The sequence below is a fragment of the Saccopteryx leptura genome, chromosome 1 (assembly GCF_036850995.1).
Source record: "Saccopteryx leptura isolate mSacLep1 chromosome 1, mSacLep1_pri_phased_curated, whole genome shotgun sequence".
In the NCBI taxonomy this organism is placed as follows: domain Eukaryota; kingdom Metazoa; phylum Chordata; class Mammalia; order Chiroptera; family Emballonuridae; genus Saccopteryx; species Saccopteryx leptura.
The window spans coordinates 257,251,064-257,277,837 of NC_089503.1; the positions used below are offsets into that span (position 1 = coordinate 257,251,064).

Below are 26,774 nucleotides of genomic sequence, written 5' to 3' on the forward strand. Positions count from 1 at the left end.
TCATTAGAGAAATGCAAATTAAAACCACAATGAGATACCACCTCACACCAGTCAGAATGGCGCTCATCAACAAAACAACACAGAATAAGTGCTGGCGAGGATGTGGAGAAAAGGGAATCCTCCTGCACTGCTGGTGGGAATGCAGACCGGTGCAGCCACTGTGGAAAACAGTATGGAGACTCCTCAAAAAATTAAAAATCGAACTGCCTTTTGACCCAGCTATCCCACTGTTAGGAATATACCCCAAGAACACCATAGCACTGTTTAAAAAGAAGAAATGCACCCCCATGTTTATGGCAGCATTGTTCACAATAGTGAAGATCTGGAAACAGCCCAAGTGTCTGTCAGTGGACAAGTGAATTAAAAAGCTTTGGTACATATGTACTATGGAATACTACTCAGCCATAAGAAATGATGACATCGGATCCTTTACAACAACATTGATGGACCTTGATAACATTATACTGAGCGAAATAAGTAAATCAGAAAAAACTAAAAACTATATGATTCCATACATAAGTGGGACATAAAAATGAGACTCAGAGACCTGGACAAGAGTGTGGGGGTTACGGGGTGGGGGGGAGGAGAGGGAGGGAGTTGGGGGAGGGGAGGGACACAAAGAAAACCAGTTAGAAGGTGATGGAAGACAATTGGACTTTGGGTGATGGGAATGCAGCATAAGCAAATGTCAAAATAACCTAGAGCTATTTTCTCTGAACATATGTACCCTGATTTATCAATGTCACCCCATTAAAATTAATCAAAAAAATTTGTCTCAGGGCTAATTCAGGCAGATACAAGAATAGTATAAGGATGCTAATTCTGCTTCTCAGGCCACATCTTGCTAAAAGGGCCCCAAGAAAATTGGTGATTTGGCTCCTCTGATTTTGCCAAATGGATTTAAAAAAATAGGTCAAGGCATAAATTTAAAGGACTTTTAGATACTGGAGCTGATGTATCTGTTATTGCTAAGCTACATTGGCCTCCTTCCTGGCCCACTCATGTAGCAGCCACAGAATTACAAGGTATAGGGCAGAGTAAATCCCCTCAACAAAGTTCCAGTTTTTTACATTGCGAAGATTAAGAAGGTCATTCTGGATTTTTTAAGCCTTATGCACTTCCTGGATGGCCAGTTAATTTAGTTAATTTGTGGGGTAGAGATGTTTTGAAAAATATGGGAGCGTTGCTTGTCAGTCCTAATGGTTTAGTCAGTACTCAGATGCTTGATCGGGGATTTTTGCCCACCAAGGGACTAGGGAAAGAACAGCGAGGAATTCTCACTCCCATAGAAATGGCACCTAATACCAGAAGGTGTGGATTTGGATATCAAAATTTAGCATAGGGGCCTTGGTAGCTCCTGCTATCCCAATAATGCATTGTGCAGACCCAATTACTTGGAAATCAGATAATCTTGTATGGGTAGACCAATGGCCCCTTTCTCAGGAGAAACTTAGGGCAGCTGCTCGATTGGTACAAGAGCAGCTACAGCTTGGGCACATTGAACCATCTAATAGCCCATGGAATATACTTCCATATTTTGATCTTGTCGCCTCCTTAATTATCAAGGGGCATAGGTGCCCCTTACAGCTTATAGGTTTTGAGCCTCCAAATTATTGTTGTTCTTTTTTTCAAAGGATCAACAACAATGGCTCTGGGAAACTTCCACTAAATGGCAAATCGCTTTTGCAAATCAATGGACAACTTTATACTGAAACAGTCAACTTAAAATCAGCTCAAAGACTAGAATTATATGCCATTATCATGGCTTTTCAGCATTTGCCATATTCCTCCTTTAATCTATATACAGACAGCATATACTTATGGTTGTTTCCACTATAAAGACTGCTGTCTTAGGTACACCTGCGGATGAACTATTTCAGCAGTACCTCCTTCTTCAAAGACTTGTATCTCAACATAGAGCTCCATGTTTTTTTTTTGTTTGTTTTGTTTTTTTGTATTTTTCTGAAGCTGGAAACGGGGAGAGACAGTCAGACAGACTCCTGCATGCGCCCGACCGGGATCCACCCGGCACGCCCACCAGGGGCAACACTCTGCCCACCAGGGGGCGATGCTCTGCCCCTCTGGGGGGTCACTCTGCCACGAGCAGAGCCACTCTAGTGCCTGGGGCAGAGGCCAAGGAGCCATCCCCAGAGCCCGGGCCATCTTTGCTCCAATGGAGCCTTGGCTGCGGGAGGGGAAGAGAGAGACAGAGAGGAAGGGGGGGGGGAGTGGAGAAGCAAATGGGCGCTTCTCCTATGTGCCCTGGCCGGGAATCGAACCCGGGTCCCCCACACGCCAGGCTGACGCTCTACCGCTGAGCCAACCAGCCAGGGCCTAGAGCTCCATGTTTTATAGGACATACTTGAGCTCACTCCATGCTCCCTGGAGCTTTAGCACAAGGGATGCCCTTGTTGATCAAGCTACCCAAAAGAAAATTATTTGGAGCAACCATGACAGATCGAACAATTCGGTCTCATACTATTCATCACCAGAACTCTGCAGCCCTGTGTAAACAGCTTCAACTTTCCCGGGAAGCAGCACGGCAGATTGGTAAATCCTGTCCAAGGTGTCCTATACTACAATCTTCCCCTTCATTTGGAGTTAACCCTCAAGGACTCCTACCAGGACAACTTTGGCAAATGGATGTTACTCATATACTTTCATTTGGCAAACAGCCTTATGTCCATGTTACAGTGGATACTTATTCTGGATTTATATACATAGTAGCCTCTGCCAGAACAGGAGAGGCTGCTAAGCAGGTTATAGCTCATTGTCTGTATGCATTTTTCTATATTGGATTTCCTAAACTGGTTAAAACTGACAATGCTCCTGCATATGTAGCAAAAGCATTTACTGTATTTTGTCAAACCTTTCGAATTATGGGTATTTCTTACAATCTTTAAAGTCAAGGTATTATTCAAGCATACTCAGCAAATATTTTAAGGTCAATTTAAAATAATTTAAAAGGAGGAAGTCATATTCTGGAACTCTTATGGGTCTACCATATCATGCTTTTTACTTCAAATTTTTAAAATTTCTTTTGAGTGCTGATGAACAGGAGATGCCAAATTTTCTTCTCCTGCAAACTTTTACCTTCTTTTATTTGATCCAGCTAATAACTCTGTTTTGTCTTTTTCCAAATAGCTCCAGATATATGGAAAAAAATTATATAGGCGGATGGGGATCCTCAAACCCCTCAGTGAGATCTTCTGAGCATGGCTTTTACGGTACCAAGAGGCAAAAAAAAAAAAGCCCAATAGAGATCAGGTGAACTACCAGCTTTTAGGATACACCCTTAAAGGCTTCAACTCCCCAAAGGGGTCTCATAGGAATCCATCTGGGTCCTGCTTCAATAGTGGAAAGGAAGGTCATTGAGCTAAAGCCTGCCAGGCTTACATGCCTTTGCTGTGAGGAAAAGGGACACTGGAAGGTAGGCTTCCCCCTTGCTCCTCTAAGGGAGGGTTCAGTCTCTTTCAGCCCTGCTCCAGCCACCTATGACCTAACCTTGCCCAGAAAGCTGGGGTTTGCCACTGAAGGCTGAAGGTGCCCAGGGCCGTCGGCCTCATCTACAATACTGTGGACAAGCCTAGGGTATTTCTTCCAAGAAGCAGGTAAACTGATCTCATTTGCACAAGGGCCACTTAACTATGCCTTGCCTGAATAGTCAGGTTTTTTATTCTTCCCTCAAAGATCTCTGTTGTGGGTGTTGATAGTCCTATGTTCTGCTGCTTTGTTTAATAAATAGTGTTTCCTTTATTCCTCCTACCTCAATGCCCCACTCATATTTCAGGCTGGGACCTACTCCTAATTTAGAGCTCTCTCTCCCCTTTTTGCCAACTTCTATTGTGAATTTACCTTTGCCACCCAGCTTAGTGTATCCCAAGGTTCTCTTTACCACGCCACAGTCGCAGAGCTCCAAGGAAAAGCAACCTGGTCTCAACTCTCCAGGCAGAGGAGAACAGAGGCTCCATCTCCACACATGCTGCAGATGGCTTTTCCAGTCTACCTGAAATTACCAGCTAGAAGCAGTGGTCATTGGGACTTGACATGAGCTGCAAAGTATAGAATTGTGACAACAATTTCAGTGCCATGTGGACTTTTCCTGGATGTGGACTTTTTCTGTACTCCTGCTCCTTGTGACAGCTCCTAATGGACTGAACTGGGGTTGGGTTGCATTCGCCAGGATTTGGAATGGTGTTGGTGCCAACTTGGACTTGGTGAACATGTTAAGGACACCACTCTTTTATGGATTCTTGTTGTATTGGCCAAGAGTTTGCTTAAAGGCTTTAATCACTGTAAAAAATATATATAGAAGACTGGATAAAGAAGATGTGGCACATATACACTAAGGTATACTACTCAGCCATAGGAAATGATGACATTGGATCATTTACAACAAAATGGTGGGATCTTGATAACATTATATGGAGTGAAATAAGTAAATCAGAAAAAACCAAGAACTGCATGATTCCATACATTGGTGGGACATAAAAACGAGACTAAGATACATGGACAAGAGTGTGGTGGTTATGGGGGGGAGGGAAGGAGGGAGAGGGGAAGGGGGAGGGGAGGGGCACAAAGAAAACTAGATAGAAGGTGATGGAGGACAATCTGACTTTGGGTGATGGGTATGCAACATAATTGAATGACAAGATAACCTGGACATGTTTTTTTTAATATATGTACCCTGTTTATTGATGTCACCCCATTAAAACTAATAAAAGTTTATTTATTAAAAAAATCAAATGATTCTCTTTTTTATCTCTTCATATTGTTTTTGAAATATCCCCTAATTTTTGTGAGCAGTGTATATGCCCTAAGTCAGGGATCCCCAAACTTTTTACACAGGAGGCCAGTTCACTGTCCCTCAGACCATTGGAGGGCCACCACATACAGTGCTTCTCTCACTGACCATCAATGAAAGAGGTGCCCTTCTTCTGGAAGTGCTGGATAAATGGCCTCAGGGGGCCGCATGCAGCCCATGGGCTGTAGTTTGGGGATGCCTGCCCTAAGTAATAAAACAAGAGAAATTCCCAGAAAAAAATAAGTTTTATACCAAAGCAACCAAGATATTTGATGCAGAGTTTAAAACATCTCTCAAGGAAATTAGGGGAAGAATGGATGATCTCAGTGAGAAATTAGAGATAATAAGCATTAAAAAGGACATAGAAACCATAAAAAATACCATTCAGAAATTAAGAATACAACATATAAGAGTGCACCTATTGCACCCGTGCAGGTCGCAGGAGATGAAGCTAGAAAAGACCAACCTGGAGGCTTTGCAGAAGAAGCTGGAGGAATTGGAGCTGGAAGAGCAGCAGAGGAAGCGTCTTGAGGCCTTCCTTACCCAGAAGCAGAAGGTGGGGGAACTGAAGGATGATGACTTTGAGAAGATCAGTGAGCTGGGTGTGGCAATGGTGGAGTGGTGTTCAAGGTCTCCCACAAGCCGTCTGGCCTGGTTATGGCCATAAAGCTAATTCGCTTGGAGATCAAACCTGCAATCCGGAACCAGATCATAAGGGATCTGCAGGTTCTACATGAATATAACTCCCATACATTGTAGGTTTCTATGGTGCATTCTACAGTGATGGCGAGATCAGCATCTGCATGGAGCACATGAATGGGGGTTCCTTGGATCAAGTTCTGAAGAAAGCTGGAAGAATTCCTGAACAAATTTTAGGAAAAGTTAGCATTGCTGTAATAAAAGGCCTGACATATCTGAGAGAGAAGCATAAAATCATGTATAGAAATGTCAAGCCTTCCAACATCCTAGTGAACGCCTGTGGGGAGATCAAGCTCTGTGACTTTGGGGTCAGCGGACAGCTCATCGACTCCATGGCCAACTCCTTCATGGGCACAAGGTCCTACTCCAGGGGACTCATTACTCAGTGCAGTCGGACATCTGGAGCATGGGGTTCTCTCTGGTTGAGATGGCAGTTGGGAGGTATCCCATCCCTCCTCTAGATGCCAAGGAGCTGGAGCTGATGTTTGGGTGCCAGGTGGAGGGAGATACGGCTGAGACACCACCCAGGCCAAGGACCCCTGGAAGGCCCCTCAGCTCTTATGGAATGGACAGCCGACCTCCCATGGCAATTTTTGAGTTGTTGGATTACATAGTCAGTGAGCCTCCTCCTAAACTGCCCAGTGGATTATTCAGTATGGAATTTCAGGATTTTGTGAATAAATGCTTAATAAAAAACCCTGCAGAGAGAGCAGATTTGAAGCAACTTACGGTTCATGCTTTTATCAAGAGATCCGATGCTGAGGAAGTGGATTTTGCAGGTTGGCTCTGTTTCACTGTCGGCCTTAACCAGCCCAGCACACCGACCCATGCGGCTGATGTCTAAACATATGGCAAGTAGCAAAGAGCGAGTCTCCTGCCTGGTGGCATGTCACATTGCTTTCAGGTCTCTTTCCCATGCCTCTGTTCAGACATGCATTTCACCTATGAAAAAGGATGAAGAATACTTTAGAAAAAAATCAACAGCAAGTTGAATGAAGTGAAGGATCAAGTCAGCAATTTAAAGGACAAGATAAGAGAAAACACCCAAGCAAAGCAACCATAAGAAAAAAATTTAATGAGAAAAGTCTAAGGAGCCTCTGAGATAACAACTGTAACATTTGCATCATAGAGTACCAGAAGAAGACAGTGAGCTAGGGATTGAGAACCTGTTTGAAGAAATAATGACTGAAAACTTCCCTAACCTGCTGAAAGAGAAAGGCACACAAGTCCAGGAAGCATTAAGTGTTGTATCGGAACAGCGAGAAACAGATGTTTGCCACACCAGTTAAGTAACCAAATTAAGGGATCTTTGTTTAAAGCCAGCAACCGCACAGTGACCTAAGTCTTCAAATCATGCAGCCTCAAATTGTGTTTTGGGCCAGCTTTTAAAGACAAAAGCACATACTAGTTGGGGTGGGGAGGAGGGGGAGCATGGTACAAAAGTCTCTAATCTCACTAACAAGCCCACTGAATATTACTGTCTTGTTACAACATTTATCTATAAGATCCATTAAATGGAAGAAAAAACCCCATTTCTACATACTAAGACTATAGTAGTGATAAATGTTTTGCTTATCTAACAAAAAATATTCCTAAACATTCTAAGATTTACAACCTATCCCTGACACCACAATAGTGAGAAATGTTTAACATAAGGAAAGAAGCTAAATGAAGTTACTTTTGCTAAGAGCCTTTAAATTACCTATTTGCTAAAAAAAAACCTTTCTTTTCTATATTTTATAAGCTCCCAAAAAGCTGAATCCAAAGAAGCCCACACCAAGACACATGATTATTAAAATGGCAAAGCTTAAGAACAAAGAGAGAATCTTAACAGTAGCAAGGGAAAGACAGCTACCTATAAGGGAGTTTCCATAAGGCTATAGGTTGATTTCTTAACAAGATCTTTTCAGGCCAAAGGGATTGGCAGGAAATATCCAAAGTAATGAAGAGCAAGAACCTATGACCAAGACTACTCTGTACATGAAAGCTATTATTTAAAATTGAAGGCAATAGAAAGAGCTTCACAGACCAAAAATAGACAAAAAGCTATAGGTTTTTATTACCACCAAAACAGTATTGCAAGAAATGTTAAAAGGCCTTCTCTAAGAAAAAGAAAGAAAGAAAGAAAGAAAGAGGGAAGGAATATAGATAAAGAATAAAATGGCAATAAATAAGTACATATCAATAATAACCTTAAATGTAAATGGATTAAATGCTTCAATCAAAAAACATGAGATATCTGACCTATATGTATGCTGTCTACAAGAGATCCATATCAGAACAAAAGATACACACAGACTGAAAGTAAAGGGATGGTAGAAAATATTCCATGCAAATGGAAATTAAAAATAAGCTTGAGTAGCAAATATTTATATCTGACAAAATAGTCTTTAAAACAAAGGCTATCATAAGAAACAAGGCCATGACTTAATGATAAAGAAAACAATCCAACAGGAAGATATAACCATTATAGACATTTACACACCCAATATAGGGTCACCTAAATATATAAAGCAGATTTTGATGGACAAAAAGGAAAGAGCAACAGCAATACAGTTATAGTAGGGGATTTGATCACCCCACTGACATTAATGGATAGATCCTCCAGAAAAAAAATCAACAATGAGACAGTGGCCTTGAATGACACACTACATCAGCTGGATTTAATTGACATCTTCAGAGCACTTCACTCCAAAGCAGTAGAATATACTTTTTTTTCAAGTGCACCCAATACATTTTCTAGGATAGACCACATATTAGGAGACAAAACAGGTTGCAATAAGTATAAGAAGATTGAAATCATATAAAGAATCTTCTATGACCACAATGGTATGAAACTAGAAATCAACTACAGTTTTAATTCCAGGGTTGTTGTTTTTTAATTTATTCATTTTAGAGAGGAGAGGGAGAGACAGAGAGAGAGAGAGAGAGAGAGAGAGAGAGAGAGAGAGGAGAGACAGAGAGAGAGAAGGGGGGAGGAGCTGGAAGCATCAACTCCCATATGTGCCTTGACCAGGCAAGCCCAGGGTTTCGAGCTGGCAACCTCAGCATTTCCAGGTCGCCGCTTTATCCACTGCGCCACCACAGGTCAGGCCTCAACTACAGTTTTAAAAAAGCTAAAAAACACTTAAACACTTGGAGGTTAAATAGCATGTCATCAAACAATGAATGGGTTAACAATAAGATCAAGAAACAAATAATAAATTTCCTTGAAACAAACAAAAATGAACATATAACAACCCAAAATTTATGAACACAGTGAAAGCAGTTCTGAGAGAAAAGTTCATAGTATTAAAGGCCTACCTCAAGAAGCAAAAAACAAAACAAAACAAAAACTCAATAAACAATTTAATTCTACACCTCAAAGAACTAGAAAAAAATAAACAAAACCCAGAGGAAGTAGAAGGAGGGAGATAATAAAGATCAAAGAAGAAATAAATAACATAGACACTTAAAAAAATACAAAAGATCAATAAAGCCAAGAGCTGGTTCTTTGAGAAGATAAACAAGATTGACAAACCTATTACTAGACTCATCAAGGAAAAAAAAAGAGCACTCAAATAAATAAACTTAGAAATGAAAGAGGAGAAGTAACAATTGATACAACAGAAATATAAAGGATTTTAAGAAAATACTACATGTGAAGAGCTATATGCAAATAAATAAGACAACTTGGGTGAAATGGATAAATTCCTAAGAAAATACAATTTTCTAAAACCAAATCTAGAAAATATCAGAAAACCTGAGCAGACCAATTCCAACCAATGAAATTAAAACAGTAATCAAAAAACTCCCAGCAGTGAAAGTCCAGGACTGACTGGCTTTACAGGCAAATTTTACTAAACATTCAAATAACTAACATCTATTCTTCTTAAACTATTCTAAAAATTCAAGAGTCCCAGAGAGACTTCCAAACTCATTTTATGAGGCAAGCATTATCATAATTCCAATAGCAGATAAAGACAATACAAAGAAAGAAAACTGTAGGCCAATCTCTCTGATGAATATAGATGCTAAAATTCTCAACAAAATATTAGCAAACTGAATTCAGTAACACATTAAAAAGATCATAGACCAGCCCTGGCCGGTTGGCTCAGCGGTAGAGCGTGGGCCTGGCGTGCTGGGGACTGGGGATCGATTCCCGGCCAGGGCACATAGGAGAAACGCCCATTTGCTTCTCCACCCCCCCCCCTCCTTCCTCTCTGTCTCTCTCTTCCCCTCCCGCAGCGAGGCTCCATTGGAGCAAAAATGGCCTGGGCGCTGGGGATGGCTCCTTGGCCTCTGCCCCAGGCGCTAGAGTGGCTCTGGTCACAACAGAGCGACGCCCCGGAGGGGCAGAGCATCGCCCCCTGGTGGGCAGAGTGTCGCCCCTGGTGGGCGTGCCGGGTGGATCCCGGTCGGGCGCATGTGAGAGTCTGTCTGTCTCTCCCCGTTTCCAGCTTAAAAAAAAAAAAAAAAGATCATAGACCATGATTAAGTGGGATTTATTTCAGGTATGCACAGCTGGTACATTATTTGCAAATCAATAAACATGATATATCACATAAACCTAATGAAGGTTAAAAATCATATGATCATATCAATAGATGCAGAATAAACATTTTTAAAAACCCAGTACACATTTCTGATAAAAACTCTCAGCAAAGTGTCAACAGAGGAAACATCCCAATGTAATAAAAGTCACATATGACAAACCTACAGCCAACATCATACTCAATGGCAAAAACTAAAAGCAATCCTCTTAAGATCAGGCACAAGACAAGAGTACCCACTTTCACCACTCTTATTCAACATAGTGCTGGTTGTTTTAGGTGTAGCAATCACACAAGAAGAAATAAAAGGCATCCAAATTGGAAAGAAAGAAGTAAAACTGTCATTATTTGCTGATGACATGATATTGCATATAGAAAACCCTAAAGACTCCATCAAAAATCTACTAGACTTAATAAATGAATTTAGCAAAGTAGCAGGATACAAAATTAATATTCAGAAATCAGTAGCATTTTTATACACCAATAATGAACTATCAGAAAAAGAAATTAAGAAAACAATTCCATGGCCTGACCAGGCAGTGGTGCAGTGGATAGAGAGTCAAACTGGGACGCAGAGGACCCAGGTTTGTAACCCTGAGGTCACCAGATTGAGCTCAGGCTCTTTCAGCTAGAGTGCGGGTTCACCAGCTTGAGCGTGGGGTCACAGACATGACTGCATGGTAGCTGGCTTGAAGCCCAATGTCGTTGGCTTGAGCCCAAGGTCTCTGGCTTGAGCAAGGGGTCACTCACTCTGCTGCAGCTCCTTGGTTAAGGCACATATGAGAAATCAATAAATGAACAACTAAGGAGATTAAGGAGCCACAATGAGGAATTAATGCTTCTCATCTCTCTCTCTTCCTGTCTGTCTCTCTCTCTGTCACTGTCACACACACACAAAAAGAAAAGAATCCCATTTACTATCACAATAACAAAATAAAGTACCTATGAATAAATTTAACCAAGGAGGTAAAAGACATATACTAAAAAAATATAGAACATTGAAATAACAATGGCATACTTCACAGATCTAGAATATTCCAAAAATTTATATGAAACCAAAAACAAAAAACAAAAAACTAGAATAGTCTCAGCAATTTTAAAAATGAAGAACAAAGTCAATTATATCATACTACCTGATATTAAGCTATAACAAGGCTATTGTAATCAAAACAGTCTGGTACTGGCATAAGAACAAGCAAATAGATCAATGAAACAGAACAGAGAACCCAGAAATAAATCCATGTCTTTATGGTCAATTAATATTTGACAAAGGAGGCAAGAGTATACAATGGAGTAAAGATATCCAACTTAATAAATGATGTTGGGAAAATTGGACAGGTACATGCAAAAAAAAATGAAACTATACACCAACTTACACCATACACAATAATAAATGGAAAAAAGATAAAAGACTTACATGTAAATCTTGAAACCGTAAAATCCTAGAAGAAAACATAGGCAATAGAATCTCAGACATCTCTGGTAGCAATATTTTTGCTGATATATCTTCTCAGGCAAATGAAATAAAGAAAAATAAACACATGGGGCTACATCCAACTAAAATGCTTTCACACAGCAAAAGGAACCATCAATAAAATGAAAAGACAACCCACTGTATCGGAGAACATATTTGTTAATACATCTAATAAGGCGCTAATAACCAAACTCTATAAAGAACTTATAAAATTCAACACCAGGAAGACAAACAATCCAATTAAATAATGGGTAAAGAGCCCAAAAATACACTTCTCCAAAGAGGACATACAGATGGCCAAAGAGCATATGAAAAAATGCTCAATGTCACTAGTCATCAGAGGATGCAAATTAAAATCACAATGAGTTATCACATCACACCTTCCAGAATGGCGCTCATCAACAAATCAACAAACAAGTGCTGGGAAGGATGTGGAGAAAAAGAAATCCTCCTTGCACTTCTGGTGGGAATGCAGAATCAGGCAGCCACTGTGTAAACCAGTAAAAGGTTTCCTCAAAAAATTAAAAATGAAACTGCCTTTTGACCCAGCTATCCCACTCCAGGGAATATATCTTAGGAACCCCAAAACAATAAATCAAAATAATACATATACCCCCATGTTTATTGCAGTATTATTTATAATAGCCAAGGTCTGGAAACATCCCAAGTGTCTATCAATAGTTGAGTGGATAAAAAAGCTGTGGTATGTTTACACAATATAATAGTTCTCAGCCATAAAAGAGAAGAAAATCTTAAATTTTGCAGCATTATGGACAGACCTGGAGATTATTATGCTAAGTAAAATAAGCCAGTCAGAGAAAGGCAAAGACCATATGCTCTCCCTTATATGTGAAATCTAATGAACACAATAAACTGAAGAACAAAATAGAAACAGAAACATGGACACGTGGAACCGATGGGCAGCTCTCAGAGCTTTCCTTGCCAGAAGGAAAGTGGGTTTGGGGGAGGTGGAAGAGGGCAAAGGGGAAACACTGGCTGGTGGAGAAAGACTTGACTCTGTGTGCTAAGCGCAGGATGCAGTATGCAGATGATGTGCTATAGAGTTGCACACTTGAAACCTGTATGGTTCTATTAACCTATGTCACCCCAATAAATTGAATACAAAAGCAAAGGAAAATGCATTTCTGGGAGATGTTGAAACTGTAACAGGACCAAAGCTTGCTATTCAAAGAGTGGTCCTCAGACAAACACCGGCAAAAATCAACATTTTCCTGGAAATTATGAAAAATGCGGATGCCCTGGGCCCACCAGGACCTGCTGAAACAGGATCCGCACTTGAACTAGAATCATGGGTGACTCGTATAAATAAAGACTAACTGGAACTAAGCTAACAGAAGCAGTCAGTGGGGTCTGTGTGGAGAGCTAGAGCTTATGGAAGTTCCGCACTATATGTAATCTTGAGAACCCTACGCGAAGAATTCAGTTTATAAAACTCTATCGTTCTATCTTCCCTTTCTCTTCACTTCTTTTTTTCTTATATAAATATTCCTCTATCTAGGCTCACATCCCGAAGTGTGCACATGGCTTGTCACACCTGCATGCACTGAGTTGCAACAATTTTTGTTCCTAAACAAAACCTTTTTGGTGATAAAACACCTAGTTGGTATTATTTTTCAGTCAATAATTTGCAGTTTAAATTTGGAGAATGCCTGGTCTTGATTAGGTCATTCTACCTTCTAGATTTGACATAACTATCTGTGTTGGGTGTTCACGCTATTTCACAGCCTCCCCTCAGACATTGCCAAGTAGCTCGAGGGGAAAAGCCACCTCTGGTTGGGAAGCACTGCAGAGTCTGAGAACTGGAAGCATCCTGACAGAGTCCAACCAACACTGATTCCTTACTGAGATTATGGTTTAGGGGGAGATCACTGAAGGAGTTCAAGCCCCATTTCTGCAATGGAGGATGAGCTTCATAACGTACCACCTCACAGAAAGGACTTTTATGAAAATTAAATCAAACGATGTTTATAAGGTACTAAACTCAGATTATATAGCATAAAATTTATGAATATGGCTCAAAATAACAAAGATTTTATAGCGTGGCACTAAGTAGCAGTTCTCAACTTCTGATATAAGTATCAAAATCTCACTGATTGGCAAATGTGTCATGAAGCCAGGGAGTGTAGTGTCCAGAGACTTACATCAAAGTTACACAGTTCTCTCCCTTGTTGAAGTGAGAAATAGCAATTTCCTGGAGCTACCAGGGACTGTGCTCCACCACAAGTCAAAGCCATGAAGATTCACATCCATGGGTCCTAGTCCAGCCAGTTTCCTCAGTCTCAGACTTGTGAGAAACTTGAACTCAAAGTTGAATAAGGTGCTGGGAGGTGAGGCTTCTGGCGGCCAGGAGAGCCATGGAGAAGGAGTCACAGAAACAGGATTCACTTGACTTCTAACCTGGTCCCTTAGAGAGAGAATCAGCAGGAAAATTTCCCATTGGTGCAGACAAGTCTCTCACAGGGAAGTGATGTACACAGAGGAGGAGTTAACAATGAAAACAGTGTCTAATGAGCAGAGAAAGGGAGCAGCAAATATCTCTTCACTGCAGACTCTCGGCATGTGCAACCTTGGACAGGACTATTTGTTTCTTTGAGAGTCCTAAATGTGGCTCAGACACTAATGTTTGCTCCTTCCTGCTCTTTGGTTGATGACAGAGCTTCAGTCTCCAGCATAAGCCATCGTGGGAGGAATTTGGGCTTCTACAGGAGCCCTCCTTCTGAGACCTCAGCCAGGTGAGTCTGAGCGTGCAGCAGTTGCTGCGGGAAAGTCAGAGAGAATGGAGCCTAGAATTTCCACCTGAGGCCACCTGACAGCATAACCAGCCAGCTCAGAGCAGAGATTGCCATGTCTGTTTGCTAAGTAGGCTAATTAATACATAAATGATTTATTTAGTATATCAAAGTTCTTTCTAAAATCATTGCTGTTTGGCATAGAATTCCTTTATATGTGTATAGATGTATTTGGGGGCATTATGAAAATTTATTAATTTTGTGTGGTCAAGACTATCAGTCTGTCATAGAGTGTCTCTTCTGTTACTTAAGTATAAAACATTCTACATCTTCTTCACCTTGACAAAGACATTTTTTTGTATTTAATTAATGATTTCCTCTATCCCTTTCTAAGCATATTTTAATCTATATATTTACATTTGTATAGGTAGAAATTAGACTTGTATATATACTGCTTTCTCTATGGCCTTTTAAATGTATATTTTATGTTTTTATTTCTATCTCTTTGCCCCTTTATCTGTCATTAGAGACTGATACTGAAGTGATTAGATTATATTTTATAAAAGCTTTTCTTTTGGCTTTATTTTATAATATTATTCAATTTTATTAATACCATTGTTTAAATCCACAATATTTAACCAAGTTTTATTTTTCTTGCTGTTTTTTATATTATGAACATTCCATTCCATACCTTCACATCTTTTTATATAAAAACACACATTTATGAAACCACATAAGTGAACATAACCAATGAATGCCCTGCTCATTTGAACTTACATTATACAAGAAGGCCCAGCACAATGAAATAAGTGTGTTTTGACATCATATGCTCAGTGGATAGAGTGTCAGCTGGGATGCTGAGGGCCCAGGTTTAAAATCCCAAGGTCACAGACTTGAGCAAAGGGTCATTCAATTTGAGCACAAGGTCATGGGCTTGAGCATAGGATTTTAGACATGACCTTGTAATCACTGGATTGAGCCCAAGGTCACTGACTTAAGCCCAAGGTTGCTGGCTAGAACAAGGGTCACTGCCTCAGGTGGAAGGCAGCCCCCCTTCAAGGCCTGTATGGGAAAGCAATCAATGAACAACTAAGGTGAGGCAACTATGAGTTGATGCTTCTCATCTCTCTCCCTTCCTGTCTGGCTGTCCCTGCCTGCCCCTCTCTCTGTTTCTCTGTCTCTCTTGTAAATCATTCAATCAATCAATCAATCAATCAATTAGAAAGGTCAGTGATTGGCTTTGTAATATTGACAGTTATTTCTGAGTCAGTAAGAGTATCTGGCTAGAGGGGCACCAGCCTGTGATGAGAGGGTGTGATGAGGAGGAACGCAAATACGGCTGTGGAATTGGGGACCCAGAGATGGGGAAGCAATGGGAACATTTCAGGAGTGGAAGAAAAACAGTCAGCTTCATCTCATCACAGTGGAAACCATTCATTTGCCAACAGGAAGGAACTATACCAAGCTCTTGATATACAGTATATTGATTATCTTTCCACCATCATAGGCAGATGGATACCCCAACCCCCACGAGTCAGGTGAGGGTACTAACAATTATTATGTTGTGCTCCTGAAACTAAACTTAATTAATGCCATAAACCAATGTTGTCATAATTTTCTTTAAAGGCAAATAAAAACCATGCGGGCTGTACCAAAAAATTAAATTAAAGAAATCAAATGGTCAGATGGCTTTGTAAGTTCAAACAGCTAATATGTGGTGGATAAGAAGTTGAAAAGTCTGTTTTCTGATTCCAAATGCTTTGTATGTCTTGTCATTTTGAAATGTTTCTCATTTCATCTTTTAAAATCCTCCACAATTGTAAATTATATTTGCTGATGTAAATTGTGGGTTAAGTTTCTTTATTCACTTTTCTAGTAAAATGTTCAATCTGTAAAGCCTCTTAAACACAGCAAAATATCACTCTTTCTCTTACACAGATTGCTTTTTACTGTTTGATTAGTTATTCTGGGCATAAGGGGGATAGACCTGGGTTTAGAATTCTGCCAGAGCCCAGGAGCTGTGCCTCATCATTGCCAATCTGGAAACACCTGAACTGTTAGATCTTCCCCGTAGGTCCACTCTTTCCTCTGTTGTTTAAGCAATTTTTAAGGTTAAGTACGGGACACAAATGGCCATATGAAAATGACTCTCATGTTTACATGTCTATGGGAGGATTAACACTGGAATTTGGGACTATGTCTATATTCTTTGGGGTAAAGGTAATTGGATGTTGACAGCATGTCTGGTATAATTTCTTTTCTAATTAATGTAACAGGGTGAGAAGAGCCTGGTGAGAACATGGACCCAAGAAGTCATAGTGCATGTGTGAGAGTGTGTGTGTGTGTGCGTGTGTGTGTGCGTGTGTGTGTGTGTGGTTGGCCAGCTGGACCTGAGCCCACATACTCCAATGTGTCCCTTAATACACAGATGCCAGAATATTAACCAGCACATGAAAATAAAATGAGGATGTATTACTATTTACAAGATTTAGAAACAAAGTTAATAAAGTGCAGGGAAGAACAGTGAACAAGGAACTCCCTGTGTCTTCCAGTTTGAGCAGCAGCTGGGAGGCACCTGGGCCCCCCACAGTCTCCGACACCTCCCAGTGCTGCGTCCTCTAGCTCATCCCTCCCCATGCCGCCATGCCGGTCTTGTGAGAGTCCTGCACATCTAAAACAGTGTCCTCTCAGGGCTTTTGCACTGACTCCCCACAGATTCAGAAATAACACTGTCTCCCACTCTGTCCTCCTTGAGGTCTCTGTTCAAACGTCACCTTGTTTGCAGGGCTCCCTGAACTCCCAATAAGAATAACACTCCCCCCCCCATTTACTCTCTTCTATGCCTACTTTCTTTTTCTTAGTCTGACACCATCTCACATGCTGTGTAATATATATATTGTATGTATTCCTTCCCATCATTATATTGTAGGGACTTGGTTTCTCAGCAGCCTATACCCTTCCTTTTTCCTAGCGATAGTCAGGACCCAACATGTAGTCCTCAATTGCCTGCAAGCATTTCTCATCTAAACTGTGTCATCCAGGACTTCTTAGGGGGAGAGGTCTGAGGGAGACAGGAATTTCTAATCAGAAATGTCATGGGCAGGGTGCCTTAAGGAGGATGATTCACACAAAAAATAGATATTGATCACTTTACTACAAAATAAAGTTCTAGTATGTCAACTATACTACTGATGGTCAATTGCGTAAAAACTAATCATGCTATATATTTTTTTCTTACACTCACCACTACCTCCTGGAACTTGAATTCTCACAAGAATTTCAGAATTTCTTCTCCTGAGACTGTCAAATGCACCAGAACTGCAGCCCCTCGCATTCAGGCTCTTCCTGTCCATGTACCTGATCACTGTGTTGGGGAACCTGCTCATCATCCTGGCCGTCAGCTCAGACTCCCACCTCCACACGCCCATGTACTTCTTCCTCTGCAACCTGTCCCTGGTGGACACCTGCTCCACCTCCACCACTGTCCCGAAGATGCTGCTGAACATGCAGACTCAGAGCAGAGTCATAGCCTATGAAGGCTGCATCACCCAGATGTACTTTTTCATTTTCTTTACAGTGTTGGATGACTTTATCCTGACTGTGATGACCTATGACCGCTTTGTGGCCATCTGTCACCTCCTGCACTACATAGTCATCATGAGCCCCAGGCTCTGTGGACTGCTGGTTCTGATTTCTTGTATCATATGTATTCTGAATTCCTTGAAACAAAGCTTAATGTTGTTACAGCTGTCCTTCTGTCCAGACTTGGAAATCCCCCACTTTTTCTGTGAACTCAACCAAATGATCCAACTCGCCTGCCTGCTCTGACTCTTTTCTTAATAACATGGTGATTTATGTTGCAGTTTTCCTGCTGGCAGGTGGTCCTTACACTTACTCTAAGATAGTGTCCTCCATATGTAGAATCCCATCATGTCAGGGGAAACATAAAGCATTTTATAGCTGTGTGTCTCACCTCTCAGTTGTGTCCTTATTTTATGGTACGAGCTTAGGAGTGTACCTCAGCTCTGCTGCCACCCACAGCTCACACTCAAGTGCAACAGCCTCGGTGATGTACACTGTGGTCACACCCATGCTGAACCCCTTCATCTACAGTCTCAGGAACAAGGACATAAAGAGGGCACCTTAAAGATTCTTTGGGATGGTGGCTACAAAAGAAACATATCCTCAGCCTGAAAAAGTACCCTCTGATTTCTCGGCTTCAAGACTCAAATCTAGAAATTGAGATTTCATAACCAGGCTGTTGGTTTGTTAATTTTGAGAGAGAGAGAGAGGAAGAAAGAGGGTGGTTAGAAGAAAAAGGCAACAACCAGTAGTTGCCTCACGTTAGTTGTTTTCTATTGATTGCTGCTTATAGGTGTCTTAACCAAAGTGTACGGGAAGGGTGGTTCTCAATGTGAGCCAGTGATCCCTGGCTCAAGCCAACGACCTTGGGCTTAAACCAGCGACCTTTCTCAAGCTGGCAACCCCAGGTTCAAGCCATTGAGCCCATGCTCTAGCCAGTGAACTCAGAGTTCAAACCTGGGCCCTCAGTCTCCCGGGTTGATGCTCTATCCACAGCGGCACCACTGGTCAGGCCAGACTATGGTTTTCAAACTTGCTCCTTTTAGTTTCATCCTGGAATTACCTTTGTTAGTTTCAACTTCTTTATACAATTTAGAAACCATTTTATTAAACCTTCTGCTTTGTCTATCATATAGACAGTTTCTCCTTTTGCCTTAAGTGAGGAAAGGGGAGATAGACAATGCATGTACCCGATCAGGATCCACCCGGTAACTGCTGTCTGGGGCCAACGCCTGAATCAGCCGAGCTACCTCAGTGCCTAGGGTTGACTTTTGAACCAGTCAAGCCACTGGCTGAGAGAGGGGAAGGTGGAGGAGAGATAGGACAAAAGAAGTAGATGGTTGCTTTTCCTATGTGCCCCGAATGGGGATGGAACCCGGGATGTCCACATGCCAGGCCAACACTCTATCCACTGAGTGACCGGCCAGGACTATATGTGCTCCTAGGCTAGCAATGCAAGTACAGGTATATAGAGGGCTTACAGACAATAGTGGCTAGGTACCAACATTACATCAACCATTACATCAGTGTGATGATGTCAGCTTGCTGTGTTAGCTTAGCCCGTGCTCTAAAAGGCAGTTTCCGGGCGCCTGACCTAAAAGCACCTGGGAATCAAGGCTAAACTAACCCTAATATGTGGGGGTACTGGCACCCGGGTGGGCTGCCCAACACAGGAGAGCTGGAGCTACTTAAATATTTTCACGAGAACCAGAGCTCACATCTGGTGTTCTCTATTGGGGTCCTCACAATTATATTTTAGGGGTTTGGTTTCTCAGCATGCTATACTCTTTGTCTAGAGATGGGCAGGACTCAACATGTAGTCCTTAAGTGCCTGTAAGAAATTTTCATCTACACTGTGTCATCCAGGACTTCTTGGGGAAAAGGTCTGAAGGGGACAGGGATTTCTAATCAGAACTGTCATGGGAGGGGTGCTTTAAAGAGGATGATTAATACAAAAATTAGATATTGAGTACTTTACTGTAAAATATAATTATAGCATTTCAACTGTGCTAGTAATGATCATTTGTGTAAAAACTGATCACACTATTTTTCCTTTACTACTAGTCATCTCCACTGCATTAGACCAGACCATAACACCCCTTATTTGCCACTATTCTGTACACCAGAAAGTATTGTAAAATAATATTGACTATTAACTGTAATTGAAGAATAAAAATAAAATAGAGGTTTATACGTACTAAAGGACTGTGAATAAACAATGTCAATATCATCCACTCAGGTCTCCTTCCTGCTCAGGAATCTCTTTCATCTTCAGAGGATCAGAGGGTGACTCACAAGAGAGGCAGATATTCCACCAAGTCATATGATTCAGGGTCAGTAGTGTTTCTGCACAAGCATGCATGTCCTTCCAGGCTCTCTTAGTTCCCTGGAAGGGAACCTCAATACAGCTACATGTTCATAAATTTATCTCAAGTAAACTCGAATAGGCTCTGGTCAGTTGGCTCAGCAGCAGAGCGTCCCCCCGGCATGTGGAAGTCCTGGGTTCAATTATGGGTCAGGGCACACAGGAGAAGTGCCTATATGCTTCTCCACCCCACCGCCCTCTCTCAATCTCTCTCTCTCTCTTCCCCTCCTGTAGCCATGGCTCGAATGGCTTGAGCAAAGTTGGCCTCTGGTGCTGAAGATGGCTCCACAGCCTAGCCCAGGGGTAGTCAATCTTTTTATACCTACCACCCACTTCTGTATCTCTGTTAGTAGTAAAATTTTCTAACCGCCCACCGGTTCCACAGTAATGGTGATTTATAAAGTAGGGAAGTAACTTTACTATATAAAATTTATAAAGCAGAGGTACAGCAAGTTAAAGCATATAATAATAATTACTTACCAAGTACTTTATGTTGGATTTTCACTAAGTTTGGTAGAATAAATCTTTATAAAACAACTTACTATAGTTAAATCTATCTTTTTTTTTTTTTTCATTTTTTCCAAAATTGGAAACGGGGAGAGAGTCAGACAGACTCCCGCATGCGCCCGACCAGGATCCACCCGGTATGCCCACCAGGAGGCGGTGCTCTGCCCCTCTGGGCCATCGCTCTGTCGCATCCAGAGCCATTCTAGCGCCTGAGGCAGAGGCCACAGAGCCATCCTCAGTGCCCGGGCCATCTCTGCTCCAATGGAGCCTTGGCTGCGAGAGGGGAAGAGAGAGACAGAGAGGAAGGAGAGGGGGAAGGGTGGAGAAGCAGATGGGCGCTTCCCCTGTGTGCCCTGGCCAGGAATCAAACCCAGGACTCCGGCACGCCAGGCTGACGCTCTACCACTGAGCCAACCGGCCAGGGCCTAAATCTATCTTTTTATTTATACTTTGGTTGCTCCGCTACCTCCCACCATGAACACTGGAATGCCCACTAGTGGGCGGTAGGGACTAGGTTGACTACCACTGGCCTAGCCTAAGATGCTAAAATAGCTCAGTTGCCGAGCAACACAGCAGCAGCCCCAGATGTGCAGAACATTGTCCATAGGATGCTTACAGTATAGATCCTCATTGGGGTTCATGTGGGAATCTGTCACTGCCTCCCCACCACTCACTTAATAGAATAATAATAATAAAAAAAAGAAATAAACTTGAATAACAAAATGATCATGAATGTACTCTTCAAATATCAGAACATGTGCTAAAAAAAGATTATTATAGTTGCCCTCAATTCTATTTACATTGATTATTGTATCAGTTACCTATTGCTGCATAACAAGTTAGCCTATGTCGAATGGGACACTATAATAGATACTTTTATTGTCAACTGGAATTATATGCTGGGGAGTAATTCTGATCTCCTCTGGGATCCTCATGAGCCCTCAGTCTGCTGTCTGTCTCTCCATGTGTTTCTAACTCTCATTCATGATGTTCTGTTGATGGTAGTGTACTGTCTTGAACAAATTTATGGTCAGTTTAGTACATTTCTCTGTCTAGGTTCATCTCCTATTTACAAAAAAATGAGTTGACAATGTGAATTTCTAAAAATTAATCTTCACTCTCCCTGCCTCTATATATGACACTTGACTTATTCCCAGTTACATGACATACCTTCCATCCCACTGAGTGAGAACCAGCTACTCATGCTCTGGATCCTACCCTGGTCTATGCACTGTTAGAATCCTCCCATTTAATTCAATTGTGGGAAGGCAGTTACACACAATAAACTGTTTAAAGTGGAAATTGGATGGATTAAATGACCCATACAAAAATTAAGAGTACATACTGCATAGTTCCATTTATGATTTAAAACAGTGCACCTAAACCTTAACTGCTTTGTTTCGTAATTGTTAAGAATGTAATCACCAGGTTCCATATTTCTGAAGGTAATGTGAGATACTAGACGTAAAGGCAATGGGTGTTGTAAGGAATGAATGAAATGTGTGGAAAGGCAATTTTAGTTCCCCGAAAAATATTCAGTGGTAAAGGTTGTTCCTCTATATATGTGCATGTGTGTTTATATACGATATTTTATTTGTTCAAATAAGCACACTGAAAAAAAAAAGCACACTGGTACCTATATGTACACATCTGTACACATACAGATGCAGGTGTGATATATGTGCACATCTGTACACACACAGAGACGCAGGTGTGACTCCAGTCTTACGGTGAAACTTGAGAGACAGTTGGAGGCACTGGAAATGGAAAAAATGAATGTCTGATTCAATGTGAAATAAAAGAATGCAGAAATATAAACACAAATATTAAGTAGGACGGGTGACCTTAAATGTGATTTTGAATAACTTTTCTCATCTTAATGCCACACAGCCATCACCGTGACTTTTACATTTATGCAACGAGATTCTCCACTGTACCAGCCAATGGCGTAGACTATCTCCATACTGATTTAAATTTTCTTTTACTTAATGTGGGCCTTGAGTGTACAATGTCCTTACCCAAAGAAAACTAATGAACAAATTGAGAGGTTTACCTCAGTTTCCTCAACAAATTTTATTGAATAAATATTAGATTCTATTGTTCCTCTAAAGTATTTCCACACTAGTTGTTTAAGATAAAGATATACTTTTACAGCTTTGAATTTCAGAAGCTTGAATGAGTCTTATTGGTCTAAAATCAAGATGTCTACAGAGCTCAGTTCCTTTTAGAGACTCAAGGAAGAGTCTGATTCTTTCCAACTCCAGTTTGTATTGCTGGCCTGCATTCCTAGGCTCAGGGCCCACTCTCCTTCCTCAAAGCCCGCACTGTAGCATTTTCTTCTTGTCCTCTTCTGCAGCATCTGGGGGAGCACTGTGGTTACCTTAGTCCCACCTGGGTGATCCTGGTTCACTTTCTAACGTAGAGTCAGCTGATTAGCAGCCCTGTTCCATTTGCTACTCTAACCCTCCTTACTATAAATAATGTCACGTTGCAAGGTACTAGTGATTAGGATGTGGACACATTTAGAAGTCCTTTATCTGCCTGCTACAGAATCTTTTTCAGAAGTGTATTGTTTTGTGTCACTCAATGGTCCTTATATTAAAGAAACAGAGTTTATTACAGCTTCTGGAATGAATCAATGGATACACTATTCCTTAAAAACTCCATGCAAAGATGATAATCGGTTCAGAAGACCTCAAACTACCTACACCTGACTCTAGCATAGGGCCACAGCCTTGCTGCACAGACTGGTCCACAGACCAGGAACTGCAGCACCGCCCCCTCCTGGGAGAGTGTCAGAAATGCAGGGTCTCTGAGCCCACCAGGACCTGCTGAGTCAGATGTTGCATTTCTGGAAGGATCCTTCTGAATTCCTAGGTACACTGACGTGGGAGAAGTGCTTGTCTAATCTAGATCTTCTCACTTTCTCACTATTCACATTTGAGCCTGGATAACTCTTTCGACTGGGTGCTACCCTTTGGATTTTGCAGCATCCCTTCAGATTTTGCCAAATATCCCCGGGCTATTGTTTCTGTTTGAGATGCATGTCCCAAGGTTGAGAACTGAAAGCATCCTGACAGAATTCCGATGAAAACTCCACCCTTCATTTGGTTTAGAACTTTGGGCAGATCACTACACTGCTCCAGGCCCCTTTCCTCTGAGGAGAATGGAGTTCATGATAATACTACTTCATAGAGTGGACTTTTATAAAACTAAATCAGACGAGGTCTATAAGGTACCCATATCAGATTATCATGCATAAAATGACCTAAACATATGTCTTATATTTAACAAATATTTTTTAATGCAGGACTGAATGACAGCTCTTAACTAGAGATATAAGTATGAAATCTCTAGTTGTCATGGCAATAAGTCATGAAGCCAAGGTGTATAGTGCTCAAGTACCTCAAGGGAAGTCAATTCTTCCCCTTATTGAAAAAGGAAATGCAATTTTCTGGAGATATCTGGGGCTGTGCCCCACTACAACTCAGTGCTTTTAAACATCAAAGGATCTAGTACAGGCACGTCCCACAGTCTTAGACTTTGAGGAACCTTGAACTCAGAGTTGAAACGAGGTATTAGAAGACTTAAAGATCTGGAAGGGAGGAGAGTTCATAGAAAAACAGTTTTTAAAAAAAAAAAAAAAACTTGTGTCACTTTACTTTTAATCTGATCTCTTGGTAACAGAGAGAATCAGTAGAAAAAACTTCAATCCAGACCAGTGTCCCCAGGGGAAGTGTGTGTGCTTAACGGTTGGAGTATCAAGAGGGGAATGTGCCTAATGAGGAGGTATAGAGAGCTATAAACGTCTTTCTGTCTCCAGTCTCTCAGCATGTGTAACTTTGGGATGGACAGGACTTGTTCGGTTTTCTTTTTTTTTTTTTTTTTTTAAATAAATTTTTATTAATGGTAATGGGATGACATTAATAAATCAGGGTACATATATTCAAAGAAAACATGTCTAGGTTATTTTGTCATTAAATTATGTTGCATACCCCTCGCCCAAAGTCAGATTGTCCTTCGCCACCCTCTATCTAGTTCTCTGTGCCCCTCCCCCTCCCCCTAACTCTCCCCCTGTCCTCCCTCCCCCCACCCCTGGTAACCACCACACTCTTGTCCATGTCTCTTAGTCTCATTTTTATGTTCCACCAATGTATGGAATCATGTAGTTCTTGTTTTTTTCTGATTTACTTATTTCACTCCTTATAATGTTATCAAGATCCCACCATTTTGCTGTAAATGATCTGATGTCATCGTTTCTTATGGCTGAGTAGTATTCCATAGTGTATATGTGCCACATCTTCTTTATCCAGTCTTCTGTTGAAGGGCTTTTTGGTTGTTTCCATGTCTTGGCCACTGTGAACAGTGCTGCAATGAACATGGGGCTACATGTGTCTTCACGTATCAATGTTTCTGAGTTTTGGGGGTATATACCCAGTAGAGGGATTGCTGGGTCATAAGGTAGTTCTATTTGCAGTTTTTTGAGGAACCACCATACTTTCCTCCATAATGGTTGTACTACCTTACAGTCCCACCAACAGTGAATGAGGGTTCCTTTTTCTCCACAGCCTCTCCAACATTTGCTATTACCCGTCTTGTTGATCATAGCTAATCTAACAGGTGTGAGGTGGTATCTCATTGTAGTTTTGATTTGCATTTCCCTAATAACTAATGAAGCTGAGCATTTTTTCATATATCTGTTGGCCATTTGTATCTCTTCCTGGGAGAAGTGTCTATTCATGTCTTCTTCCCATTTTTTTATTGGATTGTTTGTTTGTTTGTTGTTGAGTTTTATGAGTTCTTTGTAAATTTTGGAAATTAGGCCCTTATCTGAGCTGTTGTTTGAAAATATCATTTCCCATTTAGTTGGCTGTCTGTTTATTTTTATATCAGTTTCTCTTGCTGAGCAAAAACTTTTTATTCTGATGTAGTCCCATTCATTTATCTTTGCCTTCACTTCTCTTGCCATTGGAGTCAAGTTCATAAAATGTTCTTTAAAACCTAGGTCCATGAGTTTAGTACCTATGTCTTCTTCTATGTACTTTATTGTTTCAGGTCTTATATTTAGGTCTTTGATCCATTTTGAATTAATTTTAGTACACGGGGACAGGCTGTAGTCGAGTTTCATTCTTTTGCATGTGGCTTTCCAGTTTTCCCAACACCATTTGTTGAAGAGGCTTTCTTTTCTCCATTGTGTGTTGTTGGCCCCTTTATCAAAGATTATTTGACCATATATATGTGGTTTTATTTCTGGGCTTTCTATTCTGTTCCATTGGTCTGAGTGTCTATTTTTCTGCCAATACCATGCTGTTTTGATTATTGTGGCCCTATAATATAGTTTAAAGTCAGGTATTGTAATGCCCCCAGCTTCATTCTTTTTCCTTAGGATTGTTTTGGCTATTCGGGGTTTTTTATAGTTCCATATAAATCTGATGATTTTTTGTTCCATTTCTTTAAAAAATCTCATAGGAATTTTGATGGGAATTGCATTAAATTTGTATATTGCTTTGGGTAATATGGCCATTTTGATTATATTTATTCTTCCTATCCAAGAGCAAGGAATATTTTTCCATCTCATTGTATCTTTTTCGATTTCCCTTAACAATGCTTTGTAATTTTCATTATATAGGTCCTTTACATTCTTTGTTATGTTTATTCCTAGGTATTTTATTTTTTTTGTTGCAATCGTGAAGGGGATTATTTTTTTGAGTTCGTTTTCTAATATTTCATTGTTGGCATAGAGAAAGGCTATGGACTTCTGTATGTTAATTTTGTATCCTGCGACCTTACTGTATTGGTTTATTGTTTCTAATAATCTTTTTGTGGAGTCCTTCGGGTTTTCGATGTATAGGATCATATCATCAGCAAAAAGTGATACCTTTACTTCTTCTTTTCCAATATGGATGCCTTTTATTTCTTTGTCTTGTCTGATTGCTCTGGCCAGAACTTCTAGCACCACGTTAAATAAGAGTGGAGAGAGTGGACAACCCTGTCTTGTTCCTGATTTAAGGGGGAAAGCCTTCAGTTTAGTGCCATTTAATATGATGTTAGCTGATGGTTT

General features: G+C 40.8%; 1 protein-coding gene and 1 pseudogene across 1 annotated transcript; both read left to right on the plus strand.

Annotated features, from left to right (window-relative positions):
* Positions 1 to 5,249: 5,249 nt before the first annotated feature.
* LOC136389249 (dual specificity mitogen-activated protein kinase kinase 1-like) lies at positions 5,250 to 6,406 on the plus strand (annotated as a pseudogene).
* Positions 6,407 to 14,982: 8,576 nt separating this feature from the next.
* Positions 14,983 to 18,406, plus strand: LOC136389250 (olfactory receptor 7A17-like). The gene is given in 4 exon segments (XM_066361050.1): positions 14,983 to 14,996; positions 16,221 to 16,229; positions 17,535 to 18,072; positions 18,074 to 18,406. Coding segments are annotated over 4 exon segments (894 nt in total).
* The last annotated feature ends 8,368 nt before the right edge of the window (positions 18,407 to 26,774 follow it).